General features: G+C 43.3%; 1 protein-coding gene across 1 annotated transcript in view; it reads left to right on the plus strand.

Moving 5' to 3' along the window:
• Window positions 1-15154, plus strand: part of LOC137373249 (ral guanine nucleotide dissociation stimulator-like 1) — a 59629-nt gene that overhangs the window by 15510 nt on the left and 28965 nt on the right. The window contains exons 5-9 of the mRNA XM_068038100.1: window positions 1812-2005; window positions 4967-5100; window positions 8266-8481; window positions 12591-12694; window positions 12784-12888. Of these exons, the coding sequence (XP_067894201.1) occupies window positions 1812-2005; window positions 4967-5100; window positions 8266-8481; window positions 12591-12694; window positions 12784-12888 (753 nt within the window). The remainder of the gene's footprint in view (window positions 1-1811; window positions 2006-4966; window positions 5101-8265; window positions 8482-12590; window positions 12695-12783; window positions 12889-15154) is intronic.

Consider the following 15154-nt stretch of genomic DNA (forward strand, 5'->3'; position numbering starts at 1 on the left):
TTGATAAGGTTCCCCACGGTAGGCTATTGCAGAAAATATGGAAGTATGGGGTTGAAGGTGATTTAGAGCTTTGGATCAGAAATTGGCTAGCTGAAAGAAGACAGAGGGTGGTGGTTGATGGCAAATGTTCATCCTGGAGTTTAGTTACTAGTGGTGTACCACAAGGATCTGTTTTGGGGCCACTGCTGTTTGTCATTTTTATAAATGACCTGGAAGAGGGTGTAGAAGGGTGGGTTAGTAAATTTGCAGATGACACTAAGGTCGGTGGAGTTGTGGATAGTGCCGAAGGATGTTGTCGGGTACAGAGGGACATAGATAGGCTGCAGAGCTGGGCTGAGAGATGGCAATTGGAGTTTAATGCGGAAAAGTGTGAGGTGATTCACTTTGGAAGGAGTAACAGGAATGCAGAGTACTGGGCTAATGGGAAGATTCTTGGTAGTGTAGATGAACAGAGAGATCTTGGTGTCCAGGTGCATAAATCCCTGAAGGTTGCTAACCAGGTTAATAGGGCTGTTAAGAAGGCATATGGTGTGTTAGCTTTTATTAGTAGGGGGGTCGAGTTTCGGAGCCACGAGGTCATGCTGCAGCTGTACAAAACTCTGGTGAGACCGCACCTGGAGTATTGCGTGCAGTTCTGGTCACCGCATTATAGGAAGGATGTGGAAGCTATGGAAAGGGTGCAGAGGAGATTTACTAGGATGTTGCCTGGTATGGAGGGAAGGTCTTACGAGGAAAGGCTGAGGGACTTGAGGTTGTTTTCGTTGGAGAGAAGGAGGAGGAGAGGTGACTTAATAGAGACATATAAGATAATCAGAGGGTTGGACAGGGTGGATAGTGAGAGCCTTTTTCCTCGGATGGTGATGGCAAACACGAGGGGACATAGCTTCAAGTTGAGGGGTGATAGATATAGGACAGATGTGAGAGGTAGTTTCTTTACTCAGAGAGTAGTAGGGGCGTGGAACGCCCTGCCTGCAGCAGTAGTAGATTCGCCAACTTTAAGGGCATTTAAGTGGTCATTGGATAGACATATGGATGAAAATGGAATAGTGTAGGTCAGATGGTTTCACAGGTCGGCGCAACATCGAGGGCCGAAGGGCCTGTACTGCGCTGTAATGTTCTAATAAAAAAAAAACTCGGCCTGACTGTCCTCTATTATAGGGGTGTCCAAGTCTTGGTGATCTAACCCTCAGAGCCCAAGCAACCAAGTTATTTTTATACTTATATTTTTTATTTGCTTGGTTTGTCCTGTTTGAATATTGTTGAAGGTTTATAAAGATCTTTTTGTAACCCACTTCTGCCTTACTGTTGGAGAAAGCCAAATCCGAACCCCAAGACCTGTTTCTATAAGTATCTTCAAATGCATGCAAAATAATTTTATATGAGCCCCAAGGCTCATATATGTAACCTCCAAAGATGAAAACTTGGGAACACCATTACCTCCAAGTCCCTTTCCAAGTCAAACTTCATCCTGACTTGGATTTATATTGCCGTTCCTTCAGCGTCATTGGGTCAAACTTCTGGAGCTCCCTACCTGATGGCACTGTGGGAGTATCTTCACCACATGAACTGCTGCAGTTCAAGAAAGTAGCTCAGCACCACCTTCTCAGGGCAACTAGGAATGGGCAATAAATACTGGCCTTGCTAGTGACACCCTTATCCCAAGAATAAATTAAAAAGAAACAGCCTTAATTTATTGAGTTTAAAATGACAGTATTAGAAGTTTCCAAATTGCCAATTAGAATTTTATTTCTAAACATTTTTGCTTCCCCTGAAAAACAGTTACTGACTCTATCTTGCATGTATATTTCTAGTGCAATCACCTCAGTTCTGCGAGCCTGGCTGGATCTGTGCTCTGAAGACTTCTGCGAGGTGCCAAATTACACGTGCCTGCAGAAGCTTCTTGAACACCTGAGGCAGACGATGCCAGGCTCGGACCTGGAGAAACGTGCCCACCAACTCCTCGAACAATTTCAGCAGCAAGATTTGGCAGCACAGGAGCTGGACAGTAAGATTAATCTTTGTGTAGCAATGAAAAAAGTTGTTTCAATTTTAAAAGCTATGGAGGTGGAGGGTGGGATTGGGGGAGATATGTTCCCCTTTTTTGATGATGGCTGCAATTGCAATTCTGGAGCTTATTTTCAATTCATCACTGAGAAGTTATATTACACCATGCAGGTAGAGTAACATAAGAGCCAGAAACACTCTTACTCCAAATTCCATTCCTTCAAAAGAGAATCTGTTTTTTTACTGTATTGCAAATCTCACCAGTCAGCTTTTGATGTAACATTTAAACTATTGCAGCAGGACAAAGGAACCAGTTAGAAGAGTTTTTTTAAATGACGAGTTATTATAGTGTGGAATGCTTTACCTCAAATAACATCATTTAAGAGTGAATTGGATCATCATTTGAACAATATAACAGGATCTGGGAAGCAGGACAGGAAAATGAAATTGCAGTTGATGGATCCAGTTGAGAGTTAAGGACCAGCACAGACAACTTTGGCCAACTGACTGCCTTCTGTGTTGTAATTTCTGTGTCTCAAAGTGAAGCATCTTTATAAATAGCTTGAATTGCTGCCAGTTGAATAGTTAATTCCATGGCTTAATGGCAATCAAAGGTATTGAGTATTTGAGTCACTATGAAAGATAAGATAATTTAATTATGCAATGGATTTTGATGAAATTAATGAAATTGGTATAATGACATTTTGCCACTAAATTCACCAATGATCTTTTAGATCAGTGTTGTCAAATGGAAATCACCGAGGTGCCAAACATGTGGCGACATCAGCACCATTTTAGCCATCTGTACTAATTATAGTAAAAACATCCCAGTGTTGCAGAATTACCAATTGAATATTGTAACGGCCGAGGTGGGAGGAGTGCACTGTTTATTCTAGTTCCCCTTCTCCACAGGTCACAACATATATTTACATTTTTTCCCACTTTCCGATACGGTCAATCATAGACTCCATTTTTATCCCAGAATAAAACACAGCAACCAGGTTTCTTTAATAAACAACAAAATGATTAGTTTATTATAAAACAAGTCTTAATTAGTAATGAATCAAAGCATAAACACACAGATCAAAATATAAATGCTCGCTTTTTTTCTTAGTGCCACCCACCCACCTCCCTCTATCTCGCACACTCACACACACACACACTCACACACACACACACACACACACACACACACACACACACACACACACACACACACACACACACACACACACACACACACACACACACACACACACACACACACACACACACACACACCTCTTGTCCAAAAGAACAAAAAAGAATGCGTTGGCCAATAGACTTGCTAACCCTTGAAGAAAAACAGGGAAGATATGAAAAGTTGTCAGAAGTCCTTTTCTGGTTTGGCGTCCCAAATATGGGTAAACAGCTGTCACTGGGATCTTCCTAAAACAGTTCTTGTCAGGCAGCGTTGAAGATTAGTATGGGCAGGCTTTCCAGGGAAACTGCAGTCACAGGTTTCAGGAGGTTTCTTACACTTGCTTCTCAGCTTCTCAAGAGATGGAAAACTGGCATGCTTTTTCAAAGAGCTGGAACAGAGTGAACTGGGTGTTGCTTCCTTGGCAAGTTCCTTTACTCCAACTGCCTTTTCAAACCATTGTCCACATCCCAACTCACAGTCCAAAGTGAAAGCAAAACCAATGTCACAAGAATCAAGCTTCCTGACCCCTATCAATCTTGAGCTGTTCCTCCTTTGTGAATGTCTTTCTCCAAGTCAAAAACAACCCCTGCTGGGTAATTATTTGAAGATAATTCCAGTAACTTTTTATAATCCAGACCTCTCAGTGACCCTTGTTTTAAAAAAACCATACATGGACTCCTTTTCAGTTTTAAAACACAAATCGTCAAAATTTAACAAAAAAATGGAAGCACTCCGAATAATATGTCTGCACAAATGAAAGAATCAGTTCTGAATGGGATAGTGATGCAGCCAAGAGTTCATTTGGGCATGTTGTGTCAAACTTTTCATTTTGAACAGTAATCTGAAGTAAACTAATTCACGACACCCATGAGTTCATGCAGACTCTGTCCAATGGTTTTGAAGTTCAGTTGGGTTTCCTTTTGGATTTTTGAAATTACTTCAGAATTCATATTTCAGTTAATTTGATTAGAAATAAATCATGGAGTGAGTGCTGTGCTGATGTTGATTGGAAGAGGTTCCTTTTTGTCTTTTGTGCCAAATTCTTATTTTCCACTCAAATTTCAACTTTTTGTAAAGTCTAAATCTGTCCAAGTATCGCAGAGGCCCTTCCAACACATCACTGCACTTCTGGAAGGGACCCAAGAAAAGTTTACCTCTCCTTCTCCAAACCCCAACCTCAATTCAAGGGATTACCATTATTTAATACACAAGAGCAAATCCTGCGGAGTTCATCTTCCGCTTGAGGTTGCATTATCGTCTGATTCACAGAATTGTTCCAGTGCTAAAGGAGACCATTCAGCCCATCGTGTTTGCACTGGCTCTCTGAAAAAGCAATTCCCTCAGTTCCATTCTCCTGCCTTCTCTTGTAACTTTCTGGGTAATTTCCTCTTCAGCTGTTGCTGTCAATGGTATTATTGTTATACTCTGTGACTTACTGTATTGCAAGGTTATTTTTGAAACAAGAACTGTTAAATCAGTTGGAAGATTTGATCAGGCAGAGATTACTTCCCCGTCCATTGTGTTTGTTTAATGGGGACGCATCAATAAACAAAATTGTTTTCTTGCCACTTCAGTGCTCTCATTAAGAGGCTTTGACTGAAATATTGTACAATACTAATTTTACCAAATCTAGATTAAAAAATACAGAAGTAAGAACATTTTTAAAGCAGTGAACAATTTCCAATCACGCAAGTTTGAGCCAATTCTTTTGTTAGATGTTTTAGTTAAGTGCTGTGAACTTTGGGCACAAAATAAATGTTCTTTTTTCAATTTGCACAGATAGTTACCATGGAAAGATCATGTTCAACCGGGGTGAGGAGGGCGATGCAAAGGTCGAGGAAGTTGAAGATAAACAGGATATCTTCTCCTTCCCATCAGGCCTAGTTGCAGAACAACTGACATATATGGATGCTGTGAGTAAAGAAGAATTTGAGACCATTTTGTCGGTCCAGTTACTCAATTACTCTAACTGTGATGTTTCAGAATGCAGTAAGCATTCTGATCTCTCTTCACATCATTAGTACTATTAGTGCTCCATTAGTCTCGATAACTCAGAGTTCACTTCACAATGCAGCGTTCTAAGACTTCAAAACATGTTTGACATGTGACTTCAGTATGAAGATTGGAATGTCTGTCAGTGAAAACTTCAACAGCCTTCTTCGTTTTTCTGAATATGAATGTCATGTGAAATAAGTAGCTTGGGAGAAGACTGAAAACCCCTTATTGCAACTTGCAATACTGGGCTTCTGCACGATGGATAAGTAATAGTTCACGATTAAAGCGACAATGTTCAGAGTTGAGATAAAAATTGTAACAAATATGAGCAGGCCAGTGCATTTTTTTTTAAATTTGCAGATAAAACCTGATTCCAGCTTCTGTGAAAAAGCTTGGCAAACGTATCATTACAATGATATAACATGTTAAACATGTCGAAATGCAACCAATCAGTTTGAATGGGATATGATTGTGATGAGGTTGATCTGACAGATTTCAATGGACAGTACAACTGAGCAGGTTGCAAAACCAACCTTTCACCCCATCCCAGCAGTTTCCTATGGGCAGGTTGTTAAAGTTATCACCCATGATCTGCTTCTCAAAGAACATTTTTTTAGAAATACTTTTCAACAAAACTTTTTATAATCTAAGTTAGAAATATAGTGTAACTGAAATTCTTACTTTATGCAAGTCTTTTCAGATTTCGAGGATTTTGGAAGAGGGGAATTTTTTTTCAATAAAAGCATTCTACAAATTGAGTTCCTTTAACCAAAGTTAGCTCTCCCCCAGATCAGGTAGCTAAGTATCTGCACGTTTATCACCCTTAACCCACTCCCTTTCCTCATCTACATGCTGCCCCATAGTGATATCATCTGCAGACATGAGGGTTAGCTTCTACATGTACGCTAACTCTACCTCCCTGCCATATCTCTTGACCTCTCCACTGCCATTGTGCTGCTAGACTGGTAGTTTATTATTCAGTTGTGCATGAAATTTCCTGCCATTGAACATGGGGAAGATTGAAGGCATTGCCTTTCTTCAATATCCACCTGAAACTGCCGCCTGGCGGAACCAAACTGTCCACATTCTAAGTGTCCCATTCAAACCCATCAAAAAGAGAATTTACTTCCACCTCTAACATTGCCTCCCTTCATTCATACTTCAGCCCATCTTCCACTAAGACCATCATCCATGCCTTTGTCATCTTCGTATTCAACTGTTACAAAGCTCTCCTGTCCAGCCTCCCAAGAATCCAAATTTCTGCTGTCTGTATCCTATCCTGCACAAGGTCTCATTCCCCTATCATCCCTGTCCTCATTGACCAACACTAGCCCTGTCTCCCAATGCCTAGTGTTTAAATTTCTCATCTTTGTGTTTAATTTCTTTCAGTTTGTCCCTTCCTATCCATCTGAGCTCTTTCAACCCCTCACCATTTCTCTAACTCTGGCCTTTACACTGATGTCCCATGCTCAAGTTTCCTCTCTAAACCTTTTTTGCCTCTTTGCCTCCCTCTGCCCCTTTATGACCCTCCTTAAAACCTACCTCTTCGACCAAGCTTTTAGTCACCCATCCTAAAATTGTTTTTTTTGGACCCATCATTCTTTTTTTCTGATTATGTGTTTTTGAATCTATTTGAGAGGGTCTCCTATGTTGAAGGTGGAGCCACTGAAGTTCCCTCTTGCCTTATTTTTGGCCTTTCCCAAAGCTTCTGTTCAGACAGTGATCTTGGTTTTCATTTGAAGAGCATGTCTACCAAGTGTATGAAGGATGAGGTGTTCTTTTGCATCTGTTAATAAAGTGATTGTAGTTTGTACTACCAAACATTTTAATTTGTGCATTTGTGGTTTGTGAAGAGTAGATAATCTGGTCAAAAATAATCTTTGATTTCCCTTTGTCTGTGCACATTCTGGGCAGAGATTTGTCTCAAATGGTGGCACAAAAGGTGTGGTATTGGATCGGCCACCCGTGATACATAGCACCCAATATTAGCGGGCAGCCAATCCAATAGTGCACATTTTGTGCCACCAGCCAAGGCAAATATCTCCTTCTATATCTATGTGGTCATCATAAACTTGGTCGCTGTTAAACCATGTCTTTTAGCTTTAACTATTATTATGACCCAGTGAGAAATGTCTCGGGATCACTCTCAGCCTTCACCTGGTCTTACCGTAACAGGGTTTAATTTTAAAAACACTGTTTTTTTAGCGCCCCCTTGGTGAATCCTTGTTCACTGCTTTCCAATTATAAGGCAAAGAAACTAGCACAAACAGGCTTTCTCAGGTTTAAAGAAGAAAAGTTGAAATTTCTGAAACTTAAAAATGAACTCTAATTCAGTTAACGCCTACGGATACATGACACACCCATGCTAACATGCATATATGATACACACATGCAAATAGAGACAGAAAAGAGTAGAAGAAAAATAAAGTGGAAAAGTTTGAGGCAATATCTGAAGAGTTGTTGTTATGGTTCTTTGAGCTCACTGCAGAGTCCTTGACTGTAGGCAGATCTTGCTTTTCGTTGAGGCCCAGTATTCTTCTTAAACCTTGTTCACTGTCGGAGACTTTTCACTTTTGGGGTTCATATGTCTTCAGTGGATTCAGAGGCTTGTGAGAAAGAGATGGGAGCAGATAGGAGAGAGATCTTCTCAGTCCAGGAACAAACAGACACTCTGCCTTCAAACTCTCTGTGGCCAGTTCAAAAGAACAAGCTGGAATAGCGAGAGAGTCACGTGACCAGCTGGTCTAACCAGTCCTGGCCCTTGTGGATTGCATCTTCCTTAGCAGGCCCTGGAATGCACATCCTCACCTTCGATGTCTGTTAGTATGTAAATGTTTTTTTTCAGCCACGACTGATCTGTTTAACAAGTTATTTCCTTGCTCCAACAAGTTATAAATCAATGTTCTTGACAATATTGATGTACCTTATTCCTGGCAGGTGGGGGCCTAGTATGACATTATGTTATTGCAAAGCAGCATGGCTATTTGACCTTTAAATGGATAATTTTTGTTTGTACTGCAGTGTTTAAGTGGTCCATGGTACTGGAAACATCTTTAGTCTTTGTCTTTTTCACTTTTGATCAGGAACTGTTCAAGAAAGTAGTGATCCACCACTGCCTGGGCTGCATCTGGTCACAGCGCCACAAAAAACAAAATCAGCACCTGGCGACAACCATCCGGGCCACAATCACACAATTTAATAACATCACTAAATGTGTGATCAGCAGCATCCTAAAAGACCGAAATCTGAAGCCAGACCAGAGAGCCAGGTTGCTTGAGAAGTGGATCACTATTGCTGAGGTACTGCATTGTTTATCGATGAGACTATATGAAAGGCCAAAGGCTACAGTAAGGGAAGCCACCAAGGTGGAAGAGAGCCTATAAGTCAAGACCAAGCAGCTCAGGAATCGGTGATTAGATGTTAAGCTCAGGTTTTGAAAACTTATTAGATTGTTGGAGAGGGAAGATCTGAGCAAGGGAGGTTTATGAGGAAGAAGAGTTTGAATGCTTCTGTAGAATGGTGAATCCTGGCACTATTTCCATTCTGCTAAACTTTGTCTTTGCCCTATACCTGAATATACGCACATTCCAACAGGTATGATTGGAAAGAGATAAAGAGTGGGAATTTTGACTGACTTATTTTTCTCTCTGCCACCATTGGGCCAAGTGCATGGAGGACACTCTCGCTGCTGTCTTGGCTGAGATTAGCTAACTCAGTATCAACAGTTTTATTTTAGTCCAAACGTAGCAAATAGAAGTGCATTTGGTTTTCTGATTTTTGTATGCTTTTCTTTAGATGGTTATCTTGTGCTGCCAGTCCTGCCCATCAGCTCTTTACACTAGACATTACAATTTATTATTCATCAGCCAAATACAATGAACAGGAAGGCTTCCCCCTCCCCTCTTTCCCCCCCCCCACATTACGATGTCCCAGACACCGCCATCACCATCCCCGCGTATGTCCTGTTCCACCGGCAGGACAGACCTAGCAGAGGTGGCGGCACAGTGGTATACAGTTGGGAGGGAGTTGCCCTTTGAGTCTCATGGCATCAGGTCAAACATGGGCAAGGAAACGTCCTGCTGATTTCCACCTACCACCCTTCCTCAGCTGATGAATCAGTACTCCTCCAGGTTGAACAGCACTTGGAGAACCACTGAAGATGGCAAGGGCACAGAATGTATTTTGGATAAGGGGCTTCAATGTCCATCAACAAGAGTGGCTTGATATCACCACTCCTGACCAAGCTGGCCGAGCCCTAAAGGACAAAGTTGCGATACTGGGTCTGGGGCAGGTGGTGAGGGAACCAACATGAGGGAAAAACATACTTGACCTCGTCCTCACCAGTCTGCCTGCTGCAGATGCATCTGTCCATGACAGTAGGGTAGAAGTGACCACCGCACAGTCCTTGTGGAGATGAAGTCCCACCTTCGCGTTGAGGATACCCTCTATCGTGTTGTGTGGCACTCCCACTGTGCTAAATTAGATAGACTTCAAACAGATCTAGCAATGCCAAAGTGAGCAACCATGAGGCACTGTGGGCCATCAGTAACAGCAGAACTGTACTCAACCACAATCTGTAACCTCATGGCCCAGCATATCCTACACTCTACCATCAAGCCAGGAGACCAACTCTGGTTCAATGAGGAGTGCAGGAGGGCATGCTAGGAGCAGCACCAGGCATACCTCAAAATGAGGTATCAACTTGGTGAAGCTAGAACCCAGAACTACTTGTGTGCCAAACTTCGTAAGCAGCATGCAATAGACAGAGCTAAGCGATTCCATAACCTACGGATCAAATCTAAGCTCTGCAGTCCTGCCACATCCAGTCGTGAATGGTGGTGGACAATTAAACAAATTACTGGAGGAGGAGGCTCCACAAATATCCTTATCCTCAATAATGGGGGAGCCCAGCACAAGTGCAAAGATAAGGCCCTTCAGCTGCTTGATCAATGTAGAAATGTGTAGAAATGCAGCAAGACCTGGACAGTATCCAGGCTTGGGCTGATAAGTGGCAAATCACATTTGCAATAATCTTCAGCCAGAAGTGCCGAGTTGATGATCTATTTTGGCCTCCTCTTGAAGTCCCCAGCATCACAGATGCCAGTCTTCAGCCAATTCAATTCACTCCGCATGATATCAAGAAATGACTGAAGGCACTGGATACTGCAAAGGCTATGAGCCCTGACAACATTCTGGCAATAGTACTGAAGACCTGTGCGCCCAAGCCAAGCTGTTCCAGTACAGCTATAACACTGGCATCTACCCGGCAATGTGGAAAATTGCTCAGGTATGTCCTATACACAAAAAGCACGACAAGTTCAACCCGGCCAATTACTGCCCCATCAGTCTACTCACAGTCATCAGTAACGTGATGGAAGGTGTCATTGACAGTGCTATCAAGCAGCGCTTGCTTAGCAATAATCTGCTCACTGACGCTCAGTTTGTGTTCCGCCAGAGCCACTCAGTTTCTGACCTCATTACAGCCTTGGTTCAAACTTGGACAAAAGATCTAACCTCAAGAGGTGAGGTGAGAATGACTGCACTTGACATCAAGGCAGCATTTGACCGTGTATGGCATCAAGGAGCCCTCGCAAAACTGGAGTCAATGGGAATCGGGGGGAAAACTCTCCACTTTTTTTTTATTAATTCATGGGATGTGGGCATCACTGGCCAGGCCAGCATTTATTGCCCATCCCTAATTGCCCTTGAGAAGGTGGTGGTGAACTGCCTTCTTGAACCGCTGCTGTCCCTTTGGGGTAGGTATACCCACAGTGTTGTTAGGAAGGGAGTTCCAGGATTTTGACCCAGTGACAGTGAAGAAATGGCGATATAGTTCCATGTCAGGATGGTGTGTGACTTGGAGGGGAACTTGCAGGGAGTGGTGGTGTTCCCATGTATTTGCTGCCCTTGTCCTTCTAGTTGGTAGAGGTCGCGGGTTTGGAAGGTACTGTCTAAGGAACCTTGGTGCATTGCTGCAGTGCATCTTGTAGATGGTACACACTGCTGCCACTGTGCGTCGGTGATGGAGGGAGTCATACTTAGCGTAAAGGAAGATGGTAGTGGTTGTTGGAGGCCAATCATCTCAGCTTTAGAACATGATTGCAGGAGTCCCTCGGGGTAGTGTCCGAGGCCCAACCATCTACAGCTAGTTCATCAATGACCTTCCTTCAATCCTAAGGTCAGAGGTGGGGATGTTTGCTGATGATTGCACCATGTTCAGCATCATTTGTTACTCTGCAGATACTGAAGCTGTCTGTGTAGAAATGCAGCAAGACCTGGACAATATCCAGGCTTGGGCTGATAAATGGCAAATCACATTTGCGCCACGTAAGTGCCAGACAATGACCATCTCCAACAAGAGAGAAACCAACCATCTCCCCTTGACATTCAATGGCATTACGATCGCTGAAACCCCACTATCAACATCCTAGGGGTTACCATTGGCTAAAAACTGAACTGGAGTAGCCATGTAAATACCATGGCTGCAAGAACAAGTCAGAGGCTGGGAATCCTGCGGCGAATAACTCATCTCCTGATTCCCCAAAGACTGTCCACCATCTACAAGGCAAAAATCAGGAGTATGATGGAATACTCTCCCCTTGCTTGGATGGGTGCAGTTCCAACAACACTCAAGAAGCTCAACACCATCCAGGACAAAGCAGCCCACTTGATTGGCACGCCATCCGCAAACATTCACTTCCTCAACCACCGACGCACAATGGCAGCAGTGTGTGCCATCTACAGGGTGTACTGCAGCAATGCATCAAGACTCCTTAGACAGCACCTTCCAAACCCGCGTCCTCTACCACCTAGAAGGACAAGGACAGCAGATGCTTGGGAACACCACCACCTGCAAGTTCCCCTCCAATCCACACACCATCCTGACTTGGAATTATACTGTCATTCCTTCACTGTCGCTGGGTCAAAATCCTGGAACTCCCTTCTTAACAGCACTGTGGGTGTGCCTACCCCACATGGACTGCAGCAGTTCAAGAAGGCAGCTCATCACCACCTTCTCAAGGGCAATCAGAGATGGGCAATAAATGCTGGCCAAGCCAGCGATGCCCACATCTCATGAATGAACAAAAAGAACACCCCACCACTCCCTAAAAGAGTCTGTGTCTGTGTCATGCTCATTCTGAAGTCTCCTTCGGTGTCAATCACCATAGCTGTAGACCACCCATCAAAAATTGACAGATGATGAACTGAAGAGCTTGTTATAGCATCAAAATAAGTGACTAGCAAACTGTGAGTTGTCAAGAAGTGTGAAATTGTTTTTTCCATGAATCTGATTTTAATGCTGTTATTTTCACAGCTGACCTTTTTGGTAGAACAGTTCAAAGGTCTGAGGTATCAGGAAACTAGCAGGCACTGGTATTTACAAAGAACTCTCTTGTTGTCCTTCTAGAAATCCAGAACAATTAACAATTACTCCTCACTCCGGGCCATTGTTGCAGCCCTGCAGTCCAGCCCAATTTATAAATTGAGGAAGACTTGGGCTGCTGTGTCAAAGTAAGTTCCTTTTCCAAAGTAGCCATGTAATGTTTGTCATAAAAATGTGATGATGAGTTGCAGATTCTACCCTGAGCTTCCTTGCACAGTGAGCTTCAGATTCTAGATGTGTTGGCAGGGCTACCAGAGACACTATGGTGCACCTCTAACAACTGGCTCATTGCCAGAAGTCTGTCTTCCTTTTGCTCGAGAATGTGAGTTACTGAGCAGTTTTCTTCAGTAGAATAATAAAACTGTTCAGCAACTTAAACTTTAAAGTATTGTGTTCCAAAATTGATCTGCTGTTAGATGTAACTGGCCATAAAATACTCCCTCTGTGGATATGTTGTGTCCAGTAAAGGGCTGCTACCTGACCTGAACCCAACAGGACCCGACGACATGTGTCGGTTTCGGGTCGGGTCGGGCTCCTCTTCCAGGTCCGGCTTTCAGGCTCGGGTCGGGTGGAGCCAGGTCGAGTCCAGGTCGGGCTCGGCTCGGGTCGGGTCAGGTCAGACACAGGCGGTAAGTGCTCTGCAGGTAAGTATTGAAATTAAAAAACTTACCTAAGCTGGGAGATCGGGACGAAACTGAGTCTGCGCAGTGAGCGAGTGACGTCACCATGACATCATCACGCATGCGCTGCAGCTTCCTGAATTAAGTAAAGGGATGGTCGGGTTGGGCTCGGGGGGGGTCGAGTTGAGGTCAGGCTTGGGTTGGGTTGGGCTCGGGGCAAAATCGGAGGGATTGGGTCGTGCTTGGGTCGGCTGTGGTTCGGTCGGGTTCAGGTCGGGTTCTTTTTCCTGACCTGAGTAGGCCTTTAGTGTCCAGTGATGTACGATGGTGGTTTGACACAATCTTTTATCTCCTGAGGAAGTGCGCTAAATCCTTTAAAGCACGTTGCCACAGACAATTTGATCCTGTCTGAATTTTTAGGTTTCTTGAAAGTTCTGCCAGGAGATTTACAAAAAGCTAGCTAATGCCCTGCATTGCATTTAGTTCTGAGAAATACTTAAACCCTTTTCAACCCCCCATTATCTCTGATTAAGAAGGGGAAAATAGAGTACGAGAGCAAGCTTGCAGGGAACATAAAAACCGACTGTAAAAGTTTCTCTAGGTATGTGAAGAGAAAAAGATTAGTGAAGACAAATAAAGGTCCCTTACGGTCAGAAACAGGGGGATTTATTATGGGGAACAAAGAAATGGCTGACCAACTAAATGCATACTTTGGTTCTGTCTTCACAAAGGAAGACACAAATATCATACCAGAAATGTTAGGGAACACAGGGTTTAGTGAGAGAGAAGAACTGTAGGAAATCAGTATTAGTAGAGAAATGGTGTTGGGGAAATTGATGGGATTGAAGGCCGATAAACCCCCAGGGCCTGATGGTCTGCATCCCAGAGTACTTAAGGAAGTGGCCCCAGAAATAGTAGATGCATTGGTGGTCATCTTCCAAGATTCTATCGACTCTGGAACAGTTCCTACAGATTGGAGGATAGTTAATGTAACCCCACTATTTAAAAGGGAGATAGAAAGAAAGCAGGGAATTATTGACCAGTCAGCCTGACGTTGGTAGTGGGGAAAATTCTAGAGTCCATTATCAAAGATTTTATAGCAGAGCACTTGGATAACAGTGGTAGAATCGGACAGAGTCAGCATGGATTTACGAAAGGGAAATCATGCTTGACAAATCTACTAGAATTCTTCGAGGATAAAACGAGTAGAATTGATGAGGGGGAGCCAGTGGATGTGTTTTGTTTGGACTTTCAGAAGGCTTTCGACAAAATCTCACATAAGAGATTAGCATGTAAAATTAAAGCGCATGGGATTGTGAGGGATAGAAAATTGGTTGGCAGACAGGAAACAAAGAGTAGGGAACAATGGGTCTTTTTCCGAATGGCAGGCAATGACTAGTGTGGTACCACAGGGATCGATGCGAGGACCCCATCTATTCAGAATATATATTCATGATTTAGATGAGGGAACTAAATGTAATATCTCCAAATTTGCAGCTGACACAAAACTGGGAGGGAGGGTAACTAGTGAGGAGGATGCAGAGAGGCTTCAGGGTGATTTGGACAAGTTGAGTGAGTGGGTAAATGCAAGGCAGATGCAGTATAATGTGGATAAATGTGAGGTTATCCACTTTGGTAGCAAAAACAGGAAGGCAGATTATTATCTGAACGGCTATAAACTGAGAGAGGGAAATATGCAACGAGACCTGGGTGTTCTCGTACACCAGTCGCTGAAGATAAGCATGCAGGTCCAACAGGCGGTAAAAAAGGCAAATGGTATGTTGGCCTTCATAGTGAGAGGATTCGAGTACAGGAGCAGGGATGTCTTGCTGCAATTATACAGGGCCTTGGTGGTGCCACACCTGGAATATTGTGTGCAGTTTTGGTCTCCTTATCTGAGGAAGGATGTTCTTGCTCGAGGGAGTGCAGCAAAGGTTTTCCAGACTGATTCCTGGGATGGCGGGACTG

Source organism: Heterodontus francisci, chromosome 8 (assembly GCF_036365525.1).
Source record: "Heterodontus francisci isolate sHetFra1 chromosome 8, sHetFra1.hap1, whole genome shotgun sequence".
Taxonomy (NCBI): Eukaryota; Metazoa; Chordata; class Chondrichthyes; order Heterodontiformes; family Heterodontidae; genus Heterodontus; species Heterodontus francisci.